This window comes from Marmota flaviventris, chromosome 6 (genome assembly GCF_047511675.1).
Source record: "Marmota flaviventris isolate mMarFla1 chromosome 6, mMarFla1.hap1, whole genome shotgun sequence".
NCBI lineage: Eukaryota > Metazoa > Chordata > Mammalia > Rodentia > Sciuridae > Marmota > Marmota flaviventris.
The window spans coordinates 18,543,523-18,560,641 of record NC_092503.1 but is presented as its reverse complement, the minus strand read 5'-3'; the positions used below and the strand labels follow the sequence as shown (position 1 = coordinate 18,560,641).

General features: G+C 31.9%; 1 protein-coding gene across 4 annotated transcripts in view; it reads left to right on the top strand.

Annotated features, from left to right (window-relative positions):
* Stxbp5 (syntaxin binding protein 5) overlaps positions 1-17,119 on the top strand; it is a 172,013-nt gene that overhangs the window by 45,456 nt on the left and 109,438 nt on the right. For all 4 annotated transcript variants that reach the window (XM_071612926.1, XM_027939502.2, XM_027939501.2 and 1 more), the window contains exons 5-7: positions 9,589-9,723; positions 11,259-11,322; positions 12,830-12,913. In XM_071612926.1, coding sequence (XP_071469027.1) covers positions 9,589-9,723; positions 11,259-11,322; positions 12,830-12,913 — 283 coding nt within the window. The remainder of the gene's footprint in view (positions 1-9,588; positions 9,724-11,258; positions 11,323-12,829; positions 12,914-17,119) is intronic.

The following is a 17,119-nucleotide window of genomic DNA, read 5'->3' as shown; positions in this document are numbered from 1 at the left end:
TGAAATTTATAATATATGTATTAATGGCTACAATAATTGTCAATATGTTTCTAGTACTTTTCTGAAAAACTACACAAAAATAATAAAATGCTGTCCAGTGACAATAAGAACAAGACAATTTGACTTGTAAGTTTGTTAAAAGATGATGTAATCTAGCTTCTAATTTTTATAGATGAATATTGGATGAAATTGGATGATAGCATATATTCCATGGAGATTTTTAAAATTTAATATTTATATAATGTTCTCTACAGAATGTTTAAAATGAACTCTAAACAACATTAAATGATTAGATTTATTATGAGGGAAACTCAGAAAAATAAAATAAAAATAAAAGACTTTTTTCAACCCAGGTTTTTAAAGCATTGTTCCACATGTGTTCTTATAGAACTTTTAAAGTTTGCATTTTTTATACTTCATTGTAAATTCATATGGAACTTACTTTGGCATGAAATAGAGCAAGGATATAGTTCTTCCCCTTTAGCTTATGAGACATAGTTTTTTAATGTGGTGGGTTTTTTATGTTTATGAATGTGATACTTATGTAGTTGTAGTTGGCATTAAAGGTATATTCTTTTTATCTTTTCCTTCCTGTTTTAAATTTTTTTCTTTGGTTAAGGATCAGACTATGTTCCTGGTTTGGTAAAATATAAGTTAGTCCATGAGGTCAATCTATGAATATGGGCTTCTGCCCCCATTGGCCCTGTAAATTAGGCAAGCTAAAGAGACTTCTGAGAATTGACCCAGTTCAGATTTTTCCAGTTAACACCAGAACATGTCTACATTATGTGGGGGTGGTGGTGGCAGGAGGTCAGGTCAGTAGCAGTTTGCTGTTGGTTTACATCTTGTTTTGTAAGATAAATCATCTGAGTTATTTGAATCATGTCTCTACTTGTAGGAGAAAGTCAAAAGGGAAAGGGAAGTATTAGAAGGAGAGAATGGTGTGGTATGGGAAGAAGAGCAAGCAAAAAATCAAGGTTCCGTTGTTTTCTACTTGCTGGGAGTCAGGCCAACTGCTGACAAATTATGGGCAGAATCCGTTAATCTGTTTACCAGTGGTATCTCAGGGCAAGTTCTATACCAGCCTCAAATGGAGTGGAGCATGTGGGGATGGGGTGGGGCATCTTGGTCCTAGTATACATCCTCTTGTCAATGTCATACTAACTGCTGGAAATGGAACCAGCTTCTAGCAGAGTAGTCACCTGGTATGGTTTTGCACCCTACCTCTAAGACATACAGGTGCTATCTCAAGATACTTTTCATTGTCACAGGCTGGGAACAGGAAACTGATGCTGTTAGCATCTAGTGGGTAAAGACCAGGGATTCTGCTATACTTGCTGCACTGCCACGGATAGTGGCCACAACAAATAATTATTTGGTTCTAAATACAATTAGTATAAAAGTGATGTATTTGGTTAGTGTTGTGCTATAGAAGTTCTCTTAAGCTGTTGTTCATTGGAGAGATTCTACCAGGAGCTAGAATTGCAGCAAAAGAATATCTCTGATTCCTTGTTTATCAGAGACATGTCCATATTTCTCACTGGGCACAGGAATGGCACAGTATCTTGTCCAAGTTCATAAATATACTCACTGCAGGTTATCATGCTAAATATCAGGGGAAGGATCAAACCTCAAGGAGACCCACACTCAGCAGTTGATGATGGTCAGAAATTGAGTGCTTCTTACTAGTATACTACTTGTAAAGATGATCTGCAAGAAATTCCAATAAACAAGGATGGGGAATAGTAAGCCATTCTGTAGGGTGTCTGTAGGCATAGCTTAGCAAACAAAAGCTGCCTTTTCATGAAGTGCAGGAAAGTGGCTCTTGTTCTCAGTGGATGAAGCCCTATGGTGTCCACCACTTCCCTTTGGGGTTAAGTTGCTATTAGCCAGGGCAAAACTCTGTTGTGGTTTATAATGGTCCTAAAAGTTAGAAATGAAATGAGCTAATGAATTTCCCAATTTTGAGCCCTGTAATTTGGTCACTTAATTTGAACAGGAAGCTGGTTCCTGTTCAAAGTTCAGCTCCCCTTTGGTCTTCATGAAGGCAGTAGTAAACAAGAGACTGTAGGAGGAATAACTGATTCTTAAATAACTCCTCTGGGTGAAATTGTTTATAAGGCTACAAATTTGTATAGTAGTGGATGAACTTAAATGCCAAGGAATGGGCCCTGGTACTTCATTGACAAACATTGTTAAATTTTCTCAAGACGATGATTTCTTCACATGGCTGAAAGAATAAAGTTAGTGTTCAGAGGAGTCTAGTTTTTCTCAATACTTGGCTGCAAGTGGGAAGGGGAAGGGTAGAAAAAGCTTTCCCTCAGCTCTTCAAACTTGTCTATAGTAGCAGTACTTATTTTGCCCCTTAGCCTGAGCTCTGTGGCATGCAGGGCTTTGAGTAATGCCCTGGTATCTATACTCTGATGGAAGCCTTGTGTCAGAGCAAGTGGAGAACAAGGGGAGAATCCTGTCACCCCTGCCCATCCTTCCTTTCTTCATTTGTGGGAATCCATTTTACTTTTTTATACCAGTGCTTTATATTCAGTATTTAAATTCTTTTTCAGTTAGGATGTATTCTGTGCTGTGCTATGTCAATATCTCACAATCTCAGTGGTTTAATACAATGATTTATTTTGCTTACTCTTTATGTCCTTTCTGGCTTGCTGGAACACTGTTCTCATTGTTGTCTTTGCTCTGGAATCCTAGCTGAGGACAGCCAGTTTTTAACATGTTAAGAGTTACCATAGTAAAGGGGAAAAAAGAATGTGCTAAAGCACTAGTTTCTTCTTGGAGATGTTCATCTTTTCCTTTCTCATTTCAAGAAGCATATCACATGGCTATCCCTGATTTCAGCAATATCCACAGGAAAAGAGAAGACTAGATTATTGTTGAATGGTTATAATGACTATCACACTGCTTATTTTTGTTGTTGACATAGAAGCACAATAAAAATAACTTAGTTAATTTCCCCTCATTCCAGAATGGATTTGGGCTAACTAAGTTAAATTACTGTGTTTCATTCTTATGCCATTTTGCATAGTTACTTTTAATGGTAGATAAGGTAGAAAAAATCTTATTATAAAAGGTTATTTCATAAGATTCTGAATAATTGTTAACTTAAAATTGAGTGTTTTACTCATTGTCTTATTTTCATATGTAGTCAGATTTTATTTTGGTAGAAATATCTATAAATATAATAGAAATTATATGTAATTATTTAAATTTGGATTTTTTTGTCACAGGGATATTTTTGTTCCAGTTTTGATTTTTTTTAATTGTGGTAAAGTACACATCAAATTTACCATTCTAAGTTTTAAGCATATATTTCAGTAGTGTGAAGTATATTTACATTACTATGCAATCCCATAATATGGATATATTTTGATAGATTTTATTTTTATGATGTTTAAGGAAAAATATAGGAATTGAAGTCTCAACTCTTGGTTAAACTATATTAACTTGAGTAAGTTAACTTTACTACTTTAAGTGATGGTTTCCAATTTGCAGAAAAATTTCCTCTAAGACTCAGAATCTTTACCATTTTATTTCTCTTACCACATTAGGATAGTTTTATTTACGTCTTCCTATTTCTTCTGTAGATAATGGAATGACTATTATGTACAGCTTGGTGCTGGCTGCTGAGCATATATTTGACACTATAAACAAGACAAATTTGGGTCTTGCCTTTAAAATCTTGGTCAAAACTAAGATAATTTGAGCTTCTTAACATGCCCAGTAAAATGACATTTGTTCAATTTGTTCATACTAAATAAATGATCAATTTCAACTTTCTTAGAATGATTTGATTTGAGTAATAACACAGACTTATGAATGCCCTCCTCGGTTAACAGCCAACTAATTGTCCTTGATTAGCAGTCAGCTAATTCTACCACAGACTGGGAGGATTAAATAATAAATTTATTTCCCCACCATTCTAGAGGTACTAGATTTGTTTCTTCTGAGGCCTCTTGCCTTAGCTTATAGGCAGTCTTTCCCTGTCTCCTTATGTGGTCGTGTGTGTGTGTGTGTGTGTGTGTGTGTGTGTGTGTGTGTATATATATCTTAGTCTTTTCTTTTTAGGAGAACACCAGTCATATTGGATTAGGGCTCACTTATATGACTTTATTTTACTTTAATTATCTCTTTATGGGTACTATCTCTAAATACGTAACATTCTCAATTACTGGGGATGGGACTTTAGTATTTGAATTTGTGTATATGCACAATTTAGTTCTAAAAGAAAAATAGGCTAAAACCAACCAGAATAAAAGATAGAAACATTTTTTTTTAAATCTGCCAACAGAAGAAAACATAAACATTTTGAAAGTTGATGAAAGGCACAAAAGTTTAAATTTCCTCAATTTTCATGTAATTTTTTGTGTTGATTGCCAGGCTCAGTTCCTATTAAGGATCCACTAGTCATATAATTTTTACTAAATGAACTTAATTTGCCAATATCTGTAGCATCTAAATCCTCATTGTCTGAAAAGGATGTCTTAGTGGAGAACTTTGGAGATCTGGCCTTTTTTGCCCCATCCCCTGCTATGGATCAAATTCTGCTCCCAAAAAGATATGTTGAAGTCTTAACCCCTGGTACTTGTGAACTCTACTTTGTTTGGAATTTAAGATCTTTTCAGATGTAATCACATTAATAAAAGGTTATTAGGGTGGGCACTAATCTGACTGTTCCCTTTTAACAAGAGATGAAGACACATACCATAAGCTGTGTACACAGAGAGAACATCCTATAACCTCAGAGGTAAAAGACTGGAGTAATGAATTTATAAACCAAGTGAGGACAGGGATAGTTGGCAATTTCAGAAGCTAGTAAACAGGCATGTAACAGATTCTCCACTAGAGCCTTCAGGTAGATCGTGGCTCTGCTGACACCCTGTCTTTGGACATCTAGCTTCTAGAACTGTGGGAGAATGAATTTCTGTTTTTTTTTTTTTTTTTACCCCATTTCCGGTAATTAGTTTTAGGCAACTCTAGAAAACTAATATATCCTTTTCTCCCTGCTTGATCTTGGTCTACCTCATTATTATGCCTTGTTGGGTTTATATGTATATATAATTTTGGTTGAAACTGGGAATTTGATAAGTAAAGTTACTTCTGGTAGTTGCAGAATCAGAATATGTTCCATTTGGCTTGTATTTTTTTTCCCCCTTTAAAGGACATTTAATTAGGAAGAAGACATGGATTGATATTACAACTCTCTGCCGGTCTTTTTTCATCACTATAAGTTAGTATGACCAATATTCTTAACCTTGTTAAATTTTTGCACAAGTTTTAAAATATCAATATAAAGCATTTTAAGATTGAGGACTAGGTTATACATGTAGACTTTCCTATTTAGTACTTGTTATTGTTTTATACTTACATCTCTTTATTATATAGTTCTTTATTGTTGATACTATCCTTTCACATAAAATTTATTCTCTGTGGTCATAAAAACTTTCCTATTAATATTTTATAGAATGATTTTTCCCTGTAAGTTTATTAAACACCCAAACAGCTAAGTTTTATACATTTCTAAAGGCTTTTTGTTAATAATACTCTGATTTACAGTTTATATATGACTCTTTCATTTGATGACAGATAATATATTTTAAGTTTAGAGAATAAATAAACATGCATATATTCTAAAGAAAGGAAAATGCAATATTACATTAAGTATATTAATAATCAGGATTTTCTTATAATTGAAATATCAGTGAAGCATTCATGTTCAAAGTCTTTTTTGTTTGTTTTGGTACCAGAGATTGAACCCAGGGGTGCTTAGCAACTGAGCCACATCCCCAGTCTTTTTAAAATTTTTCATTTTGATACAGGGTTTCACAGCTTAGGGCATGCCAAAGTTGCTGAGTATTTGAACTTGTGTTCCTCCTGCCTTTGCCTCCTGACCTGCTGGAATTACAAGTGTGTACCACCACACCAGGCTCAGAGTTCTTTTAAGAAAATATAGCCATTTGACAAATGGAATAATCCATTCAGATACCAAACAACAGTGGGATAATTAGTTTTATAAGTTACTTTAGGAACTGGCTGAACTGCTTTGCATCAGATTTTTCTTAGTAGCATAAATAAATCAATGTAGAAAGAAAACTCATTGATCATTATTTTATTATAATATTGTATAAATACTGTATTTTGTATATTTATAAAGCTTGTAATTTACTCAGTATATTCATGAACAGGGCAAAACTAAGATAGCTATAAAAGAGAAGTTGGCCAAATACCAATCCTAAAAAACAAAACAAAACAAAACCTATAAAGGTCTTAAGAAGATTTTGATTTAATTCACTGCACACAGAAAAGCAAGCAGAAAACTAATCACAGTATTGGAACAAATTAAAGACCTAGAATTACAATTTCTGTGGTAATTATATCATATTGTCAAAATAATTTTCTTTGAAAGCAGTTTAATGGAAAGTTTACAAGCATTAGAAGTGAGAGTGATTTTGATGGATCAAAATTAAAGACTAGAACATAGGCATGGAGTGATACCGAGGGCTGTTAGGAAGACAGAGGGTTTACTATATTTGGTCTGATTCTAATCCAGAAAGAGAATTAGTTATTGATATGGAAATGTTGAATCATTTAAAGAATTGTGCATATAAAGAACCATTTATTCAGACAAAATGTAAAAAGGAGGAAAAAAAAACCCCTTTTGTTTAATATTCAGAGGAAAGACAGTTACAATTTGATGACCCTGAAACTGTAAAAGGAAAGCTATACCTCCCTAGAATAATTATCTATGATAACTAAGAAATTCAGACAAAGAGAAGGGCCAGGGACTGATCTAGTTGCACAAGCTCCTTAAAATGTATTAACAGTATAAAAAAATTATATGGAAAAGGAGATATATAACCAAAGGTGAATATAATAACAATTTAATTCTATTCATGAATAGAATAAACTGAGTCCTATTAAAAAATAAATAAAAGAATGAATAAGTGAAAATACTTTCTTATGTTTGGGACAAAAAAGTGAAGTAGATTAATAATAGGTAGTGTTACAGCACATGCAATTCTTCTACCTGTACTAATGCATTATTAGCCCAGTCAAATTGTAACTTAGATTGCTGAAAGGACTGACTCCTGTACCATTATTGTCTGGCTTAGAAGAAATATAAATGGAAGTAGAGTTTCAAATTTGAAAATTTAAAAAAAACATTATGTATTGGAAGCTAAATTAAGTTTAGTTCACCAAATGTTAGATACCTCCTGTATACTAGGGATTATGCTAAGTTTGGGATAAGAAAAATGATAAATGGCTTGAATAGTTTACATTAAATCAGAGTCCCAGACATACACAATATGAATGAATGCTATTTTAGAGGTTTATTGTAAAACATACAATTAAAAAAATAATCAATGTTCTTTTTTCAGTTTCCTTTTTTACCCAAAATTCAGTCTTCAGGAAGATACCAACTAAAACCACAACTACACATCAGAAGTGACTAAAATATTGGCTAGATTGTGTAATGCCAATGAATTTCTCATAACCTGCCGGTGAGAAATTTAAGTATTAAAATCACTCTGGAAAATTTTTTGGCAGTATTCACATATTCCATGACCCAATAATTCTACTCTTACACATATACCCAGGCAGAATTCTAAGATGAGTCCCAAGGTATCTGTCTCTGGCATACACATACCTATTCCTCATAATTTAAACACTCATTCACAACAGACACTAGTATGGCAATTTGTAAATCAATGGATGTGTAACTGATGTGATTCTGCAATCTGTGTATGGGGTGAAGGTGGGAGTTCATAACCCACTTGAATCAAAGTGTGGAATATGATATGTCAAGAAATTTGTAATGTTTTGAACAACCCACAATAAAAAATAAAAATAAAAAATAAAAAAAATAAACACTCATTCAGCTGGGTGAAAAAGCATTTTGCTGATAAGTTCCAAAATTAGTAAGCCTGATTTAATCATGTAATCCTTCAAAACGTCCTGGATTCTTCCCAGTAAAAGTTTCAGAGGGTAAGAAGGATTCATTGGGTGCTAGATATTTTCTTGCTGGCCTTGAAGATAGAGAGGATCACATAGTAAGGAATACAAAATAACCTCTAGGAGGTGAGAATGTACTCCCTGGCAGCAAGAAGATGAAGTTTCAGTCCTATAAGTAAGAAGCTGGATTTTACTAGCAACCAGAATGAATTTAGGAGTAGATTCATTCTTTCTCAGCACTTCCACAGAGGGATACAGGAATACAACTTGGCTGTACTTGGATTTCAGCCTTGTAAGTCCCTGAGCAGAGAACCCTAGGCATGCAGTGTCTGGACATCTGACTAACAACAACTGTGGAATAATATACGGGTGTTGTTTTAAACCACTAATTTTGTGGTAATTTATTATAGAGCAGTAAAAAAGTAATACAAATTTGGTATCTAAAAATCACTGCAACACATGCAGTCATGCGTTGCTTAATGATAAGAATATGTCATGTCAAATGTTTTGTTAATTTCATTCTAATATGAACATCATAAAGTGTATTTAAATGAAGATGGCACTAGGCAATAATCTTATGGAACTACTGTTATGTCTTTGTTCACTGACAACTTTGCCACCTTTGATAAAACTCTGAAAATAGACCACTTACCTAATACTTCCTGTCCCCCATTATTGTTTCAGATGTTAGACTAACTATCCAGTTAAACCTGTGTTTTAAAAGTTTAAGAATAACCATTAAAAGAACAGAAAATATAAAACATTAGAACCAACAGAGGAGGGGAAAAAAGAATGAAGAAAATGAATCAGTAATGGTCATCAAAACATAAATGATGAGAATAAAAAGATGGAAGAAATAAGGTCAATGATATCAGTAGTCAAGATCATTGTTAATATGCCAAATTTGTCTACTAAAATTTTGAGATTTTCAGATTGGACTTAAAAACAACTCAGCAGAATGTAACCTTAAATTGTACTATATAAACTTAAAAGCATAATTACACAAAGGGAAATGGAAAGAAATAGAGGGTAAAATGCAGATCATGAAAAAAATATATGTAAGGTTGGTATGGAGAAAATATTAGTTTCACTGAAGGATGAAAGAAATTCTAAACAAATGTAGAACTTCATAGGAAGGAATAAAAAAGCTTTAAATATCACTTCTACCCAAATCAATCTATAAATTCAGTAGAATTCCGATCATATATATGTTCTTCATAGTTTATCTTATCTAATTCATATTATTACTATTCGTGGTCTAACAGTGATTATTATCATTGTATATTATTGCGTATTATCATCATTGTTTATTTTCACCAGAGGTATTGGAATTAAAGCTTATAGGTTAAAGGTTACACAATGAGTGATGTAGCCAGATTTGAGACATGCTAACTTCAAAACTCCTCTTTTTTTCAAACATTCCATGCTATCTGTTTAGTATATGACCTTGTGTAAGTTGATTTAACATTATTAAGTATTAATCACAATGAGTAGATACGTCTAATGGTTGTATATCATTTTTGCTTCTCTTGAATCGCTACATCATAATTAACTCGTTAATGCAGTCAGTAAAACTTGGCAGGCATTTTTCTTATTTCCTTTTACATATATTTTCTCTTGCAGGGTTACATTTTGCCATCTGCCTTTCCAGAGTAAGTGGCTCTATGTGGGTACTGAACGAGGTAATATACATATTGTCAATGTGGAGTCCTTCACACTCTCAGGCTACGTCATTATGTGGAATAAAGCCATTGAACTGTGAGTTTGAGCAAATGTTCAATATATAAAGTATCAGTATCCTATTCGATAATATCATTTTAAAATAGCCAATCAGTAAATCCATATGAAACTAAGTATGTGTCAGATGTCTTGATATCTAATTAGGATTTGTTAGTCTTTTGTAAATATTATCCTTTTGGCATGGCAGTTTATAAATTTAAATGCTTTATATGTTTAAATAGATTAATATACACCATTACATGTACATATATTCAAATATGTATAAACTGCAAAACAAGTTTATTGAGATTATCTTAGTTATTAATAAGTTAAAGAACACGATTTTTTAAAATTCTTTAATCTTTTTAATTTTTCTTTTAAATGTTTGTCATGATTCACAGATAGGCTCACAGAATTTAGATGATCTTGATCTACAGTACTTCTTTGATATGATTTAATAATCAATAAGTATAATGCAGATATTTGCTGAAGTGAATGTATTACAGTTAATTATGAGATTAATTATACTTAATTTTGATTCAGTGATGATTTTTTTTAATTTACCAATATTAACAAAAACTTGTCCCTAAGGATCTTTCATGCTAACTTTTCACTCTTACAGATTTTTTTTGTGTCTTATCTTTCTACACATTTTTTTTTGTGTTGTTTGGATAGGCAAATAAATGTTTAAAGATATTAACAAGATGTTTTTTCAGTGTTTCCTTTTATTTTTAAACAAATACTCTTGTTTTGCATCCTACAATATTTGTCTTTTTGATACAAGGATAATTTTGTGACATGTCTCTAAATGTGTCTGGGTAGCTATAATAGTGTATTAAGACTGGCTTTCCCTCCTATGGCAGGAATGTCATTAGCATATATCAGTTTCTTGGTAAGGTGGGTTTTTGAGTCTGTTTTTTGACTTGATCATGACATCTAGTGGGTAGGCCTTGTTTGGGCGTCTACAATTTCATAGACTTTCATAAAGTGGAGTGGTTTCTTAGCCTATAGAATTTATGAACAAGGGGTATACTTTTTCCTAATGTATCAGCATTTCAGGCATATTCTTATGTAGATGACTTCTTTTTCTCTGATAGAAGTATAGGTGACATTACTTTGTCAATTTTTAAAAATGTAATAGGATTTTTCCTGTTCTGGTAAGAATTTTGGAACTTGGCAAGATGCCCAAATTGGAGAGTACTAGTAAAATAAAATATTAATGTTTTAAATGCTGTACTGTTTAAAAATATTAACTTTAAGGTTTCTATAAGGAAAATAGGTTTACTTTGCTGAAATCTTTGACTAAATTGAAAATTCTTTTCTACATAAAAAGTGTATTTAATTGTAAATTTAGTTGACATGTATCAACTTGAATGTAACTTGTAGTGTATTTGCCCTGGTTCCTAATGTGATTCTTATTAAGAACTATATAGCTGTTATTGAATACTTTCTGAAATGCCTTCTTCCTTTATAAGTAATTATTTATTTATTTATTCTTGTAATGAATATGTATCCGTTTTGAAATTTTTTAATTGAGAAACATATCTATCTTAACTTTTCTTTTTTTTTCTTAGATCATCTAAATCTCACCCAGGGCCTGTTGTCCATATAAGTGATAATCCAATGGATGAGGGAAAGGTAGAATCTTATCTTAAAATTTTTATTTTATTTAAATGCATGATTTTTGTGTTTTTAAACATGCAAACTATTCTAGGACCACATGCTGAAAAGTTGAGATTGCTAATAAAGATTGTATATTGTATGCACTTAACGGTTTGTTTTTCAAGTAATACAAGTAAAAGAATCAGAGTTATTTGTAATTTGAAAAAGCAAAGATACACTAAAGCATAAGTAAAATTTAATTATTAATTGCAAATAATAATCGTAATTTAAATACTTTCAATGATTTCAGTAATTTAATAAATTTAAATTATTAATTTGTATTTGGCTTAATCAAAATATTTTCCCTGATTTTCTGATAAATTGGACAAAAAGTTTGGTCTGGGGTTCCTTTTAACATTTTAGTTATGTAGTTTTTATAGTGCTTTTCATTTATTGCCTTATGTTAGAGTTATCTCTATATCTCATTTCCCTTAAATTTTCTTTATAATTCCAGTTACTAAGGGAGAGGCTTTTTGAAATGTTCTTTAAGTTTTGTATAATTTGAGATTTTTTGAAATGTTATTTAATTTTTAAGTGTGGTAAAGGATGAAGCTGAAAAGGTAAGAAATAGATATGCCATTACAGTACGTTGTGTTATAGAATTTGAACTTTACCTTAAAAATAATAATAAGGCCATTAAAAAGCTTTAAGTGGAAGCATACATAACCCTGTTGATTTGCATTTTTTAACTGTACTCTAGCTCCAATATGGAATGGGTTAAAATAGAGTCGAGGAGAACAGAAAGGATATCTGTATATCTTGAACCACGATGAAGATACTGGGGATGGAAGGACATAATTTAGAAAGATAAGAGAATGTAATCTTAAATTTACTTGTTTTTTTATTACATGTTGAGGGAGGAACTAGAGTTAAAGATGATCCTTGTGTTTCTGGCTGGAACATCTGAATAAATGTGGTGATAAGGAATAGTGAAAGAGACCTGACAACAGTGAATGCCAGAGAAACTGAGAAGAGAAGGATGTAATTAATTCATGTTGAATATGTTTACTTAGAGGTTCTAATAAAGATAAGCAATGATATCATCATTGGAAAGATGTACCTAAGTCTCATGAAGAGTTTCTAGGCTGTTTATGATTTAGAACTAATCAATATATTGATTTAGTGAGATTGCCTGAGAAAGTGCAGAATTTGAAAAGTTTATTATTTCTAAAGCACATACAAATGTTCATTTTTATTAGTAATTTATTAGAATTTATTAGTGAAGATGTGTGCATAGGATGTACTTTTTTCTTTTTCAAAATGTATGTTGAGTCCCTTATCAAAGGCATATAAATATGCAATTCAGTGTTCTTATTTGCCATCTATATGATTAGTAACTGGCAATGACAGCATTTAGTTATATTATAATTTATACTTGAAAGATATGAATGATAATAGTTACGTTTTATATAATAGAATATAATAAACATTTTATATAATAGAAAATCATCCCTAGATAAAGTGGCTTTTTCTTTTATTATAGCTTTTGATTGGCTTTGAATCTGGAACAGTAGTCTTATGGGACCTCAAATCAAAGAAAGCTGACTATAGATACACATATGATGAGGTAACAACATTACTTTTGCTAATAAAAGCTGTTTTCATTTCTCTAATTCAAAACACCTTCTCTAAGAACTTGTTGCTTTTAGTTTCGATAACCCATGTAATTGCACTAAAATGTAGGTTGTTCTCCCATTATTAATTTATTCAAATAATTAAAAAGATACAAAATTGTCCACTCCTCATATTTGGTGACCTAATTCCCTTACAGGTAGGTACCATGCTATCAATTTCTCATGTATTCTTCCTGAGAGTTTATGTATATTTAAAAGTAAATTCATAAATATGTTCTAATTTTTCTTTTGTATCGATAAGTGTTATATAGTTTGCTTGCTTTATAGTCCAAATAAGGCAAATAATAGATGCTCAAAAACTGAAGGATAAAAAACAGTATAAAGATTGTGATTGAATTATAAGCCTTTTAAATTAAGTCTTTTTTAATCTATAGGCCTTTTTACTCACTCCTCACCTTCTTTCCTTATGTGGCTCCTCCTTTTGGTCACTTATTTTTTGACAATTTAGTCTCCCAGATATTCTATTTTTCTGTTTGCATCCTCATTGTCTTTAACATCTTTTTAAAAAATATCTTTATTTTGTTTATTTGTTTTTATGTGGTGCTTAGCATTGAACCCAGTGCCTGTCTCACGTGTGACAGGCAACCGCTCTGCCACTGAGCCCCAACCCCAGCCCCAACATCCTTTTTTTTTTAAGACATTTTTTTCTTCCCCTCCAATTACCTATAAATTGGATGGCTTATGAGGCTTGATCAAATTCAGGTTCATTTTTCATTTTTAGCAAGACTGTTTCATAGATGATGCTGATACTCTTCCATCAGTTGGATCCCCATCTGTTAGTGATATTGGCAGTCTGTGGTGCTAAAGACCTAGATCTTCTAATGCATAAGTGGTTGCAAATGCATTTCTTCTCTATAGTAAAAGAGAAACTTCCTCTTATGCTGGTTGGTTCTATAATAATACTGTTTATATAGCAGAAGTAGAATAAATGCTGAATTCATAATCTTTATTTTGGTACATGTTAAGCATTCCTAATCTGAAAGTCCAAAATCTGAATTATTCCAAAATGCTTTTTGAGCACCATTCAAAATATTGAGTATTTGGGGGGTTGGGATTAAGGATATTTAGTAGGTGAAATCTATGCAAATATTCCATAATCAAAAAAACTTTGAAATCTGAAACACTTCTGTTTCAGTCATTTCAAATAATCAACCTGTATTTGCCCCAAAGAGATTATTTTCTAGGAATCTCAGTGATAAAGCAGTTTAATTTTATTTCATTTTCACTGTGTGCTTAATGATTGAGCCATATAATGTATGTTAGTCCATTAAAGTTATTATTTATATTGCTTTTCAAATTGTGCCAGTGAACCTGTGTCTTGGTGATAACCATATATTCCCCTGGGTCTTGGTAATAATCCTATATTCTTGGATAGCTTCCTTGCTATCTAATTTTAAAAAGATTTTTACTGATCTTTTTTATCCTCAACCAAACTTAAAATAAGATTTTTTTTCTTTTCTTTCTTTCTTTTTTTTTCTTTTCTTTTTTTTGGTACTGGGGATTGAACTCAGGGCACTCAACCACTAAATCATATCCCCAGTCCTATTTTTTTTTTTTTTTTTTAATTGAGAGACAGGTTCTCATTGAGTTGCTTAGTGCTTTGCCATTGCTAAGGCTGGCTTTGAACTTGTGATGCTCCTGTCTCAGCCTCCCAAGTTGCTGGGATTACAGGCATGCACCATTATGCCTAGCAAAGTAAGATATTTTGCCATGGAATTATGGCAGAGTTTTTTGTTTTTTGATTGTGTGTGTGTGTGTGTGTGTTTTGGTGTCAAACAGTAGCTGGCATCATGATTTGGATACTGGGATATTTATGGTTTTCCATTCCGTGAATAAAGCTATTGATAGGAAATGTGTAAGTGGTTTTATCTCTTTAAGATAAAATGTGAGTTACGCTTTCATACTGAAACATTGTTAGTCAAGGACAGACTGAATTGGGTAATTACAGCAATACTTTGAATACTTTGTAAATGCTTGCATATTAAGCATAATATATCTGACCAAAAGTAATTTCCTTTTTAGTCATAACATCATACTGTTCATATTTCTCATGAATCAAGATCTTCAAATTAAAAAAATTTTTTTGAATAAAGTTTTTATTATTTCTCTAAAAGTTTCTTGTAGAATTGAAAGCATATTTTTTAAAACTTATTTATTTTTTATTAGTTCTAATCAATTATACATGATAGCAGAAAGCTTTGTGATTTATTGTACACAAATGGAGCAGAATTTTCCACTCCTCTGGTTGCACATGAAGTAGAGTCACACCATTTGTGCAATCATATATGTACCTAGGGTAATGATGTCCATCACATTCCATCATAATTCCTACCCCATGCCCTCCCCTTCCCTTGGCCCCATCCAAAGTTCTCCACCCATCTCATGCTTCCTAATGCCATTATGGATTAGCATCCATTTATCAGAGAAAACATATGGTCCCTAGTTTTGGGGATTGGCTTATTTCGCTTAGCATGATATTCTCCAGCTCCATCCACTTACCTGAAAATGCCATAATTTTATTCTCTGAAAACATATTTTTAAAACTGACTTTTTTGGTTTTGGTTTTTATAAATTTAAATAGTAATCTTGTCTTAATCTATTATTGAGCCACGGGAATTAGATTTACCTTTTTATCTTAAGCAAAGAAACTGGACACTGTACGTGCAACCATAGTTTTCAGTAGTGTCACAGCAGGTAGTATATAGGACAGGATTCTGTAGACAAAGGAAATTAGCAAGGTACCAGACAGCAAAGAGATGTCTAGAGAGTTTTAGAAGGTGGCAGAAGGCTTGCCATACCTAATCTTCATTTTATTATTGATTAGTGCATAAGTGTAAGGTTTTGAAAAAATCCATTGGAAAGGAATATGTGGGTAAAATAAAAGTTTTCTTATGTTTTAAAATCTCTATAAGAAGTCATTATTATTCAAATTAAATATAATTACAATGCAGTATAGCTGGGCATAGTGGTATATGCCTGTTATGCCAGTGATGCAGGAGACTGACACAAGAGGATTACAGGTTCCAGAAAAACCTCAGCAATTTAGACCCTTTCTCAAAGTAAAAATAAAAAGGGTTGGGAATGAAGCTCACTGGTAGAACACTCTTGTATTCAGTCCTCAGTAACACACACACACACACACACACACATGCTAATGCATGATAAGAGTTTATGACATATGTAGAATTAAAACATGGACAATAGTGTGAACGTCAAAAGACAATACTGTTGTAAGATTATTATACTGTATTTGACATGGTATAATATTGTATAATGGTTGACCAAGGCAAGTTAAACATATCCATTTTTAATCCTAAAGGAAATAACAAAAGCAGCAATACTAGCAACTCAAAAGCTAAGCTGAAGAAAAATGAAATTTTAAAAATATTCAAAGTAAGGCAAAAGAAGAGGGAAAATATTTAAAAAAAAATAGATGAGAAAAACAGTGAACAAATTGTAAGATGGTTGATTAAAGCCCAGCTATATCAGTTTTCATATTAATGGTTTAAATACCCCAATTAAAAGATAGATATTGTCTAGATTGCATAAGAAAAAGCAAGACTACATACGAACTATATACTCTATAAAAAATCCATTTTTAAAGACACAGGTGTTAGAAAGAAAGGAAGAAAAATTAATGTTAGCACAAATTTTTAAAAAAAAAAAGGATGGAAGGGCTAATTATTAACAGACTAAGATAGAAACCTTCACTAAAATGGGCCATATTTAATGCCATAAAATCAAATATTAAATTATAGCAAATATTATTTTCTTGATAAGATTAAATTAGAAATTAATTATTAAAAGATATGGGAAAAATCTATAAGTACATGAAAGTGAAACAACATACTTCGAAATAACCTACAAGTCAAAGGAGAAAACTCAAGGGAAATTAGAAAGTATTTTGAACTGAAAAAAAAAAAAATTGTTGAAGTCTGTGGGATGCCACTGTAGAATTCAATGCATATATTAGAAAACCAGAAAGTTTTCTAATTAGTGACCTCAGTTTCTACCACAAGGAAAAAAAAAAAAAAAAAACCTAGAAGAAAAAGAGAAAATTTAATTCAAAGTAAGCCCTCAAAATTGAAATAATAAATAGGAAAAAAATCAATGAAATAAAAAACAATAGAGAAAATTGA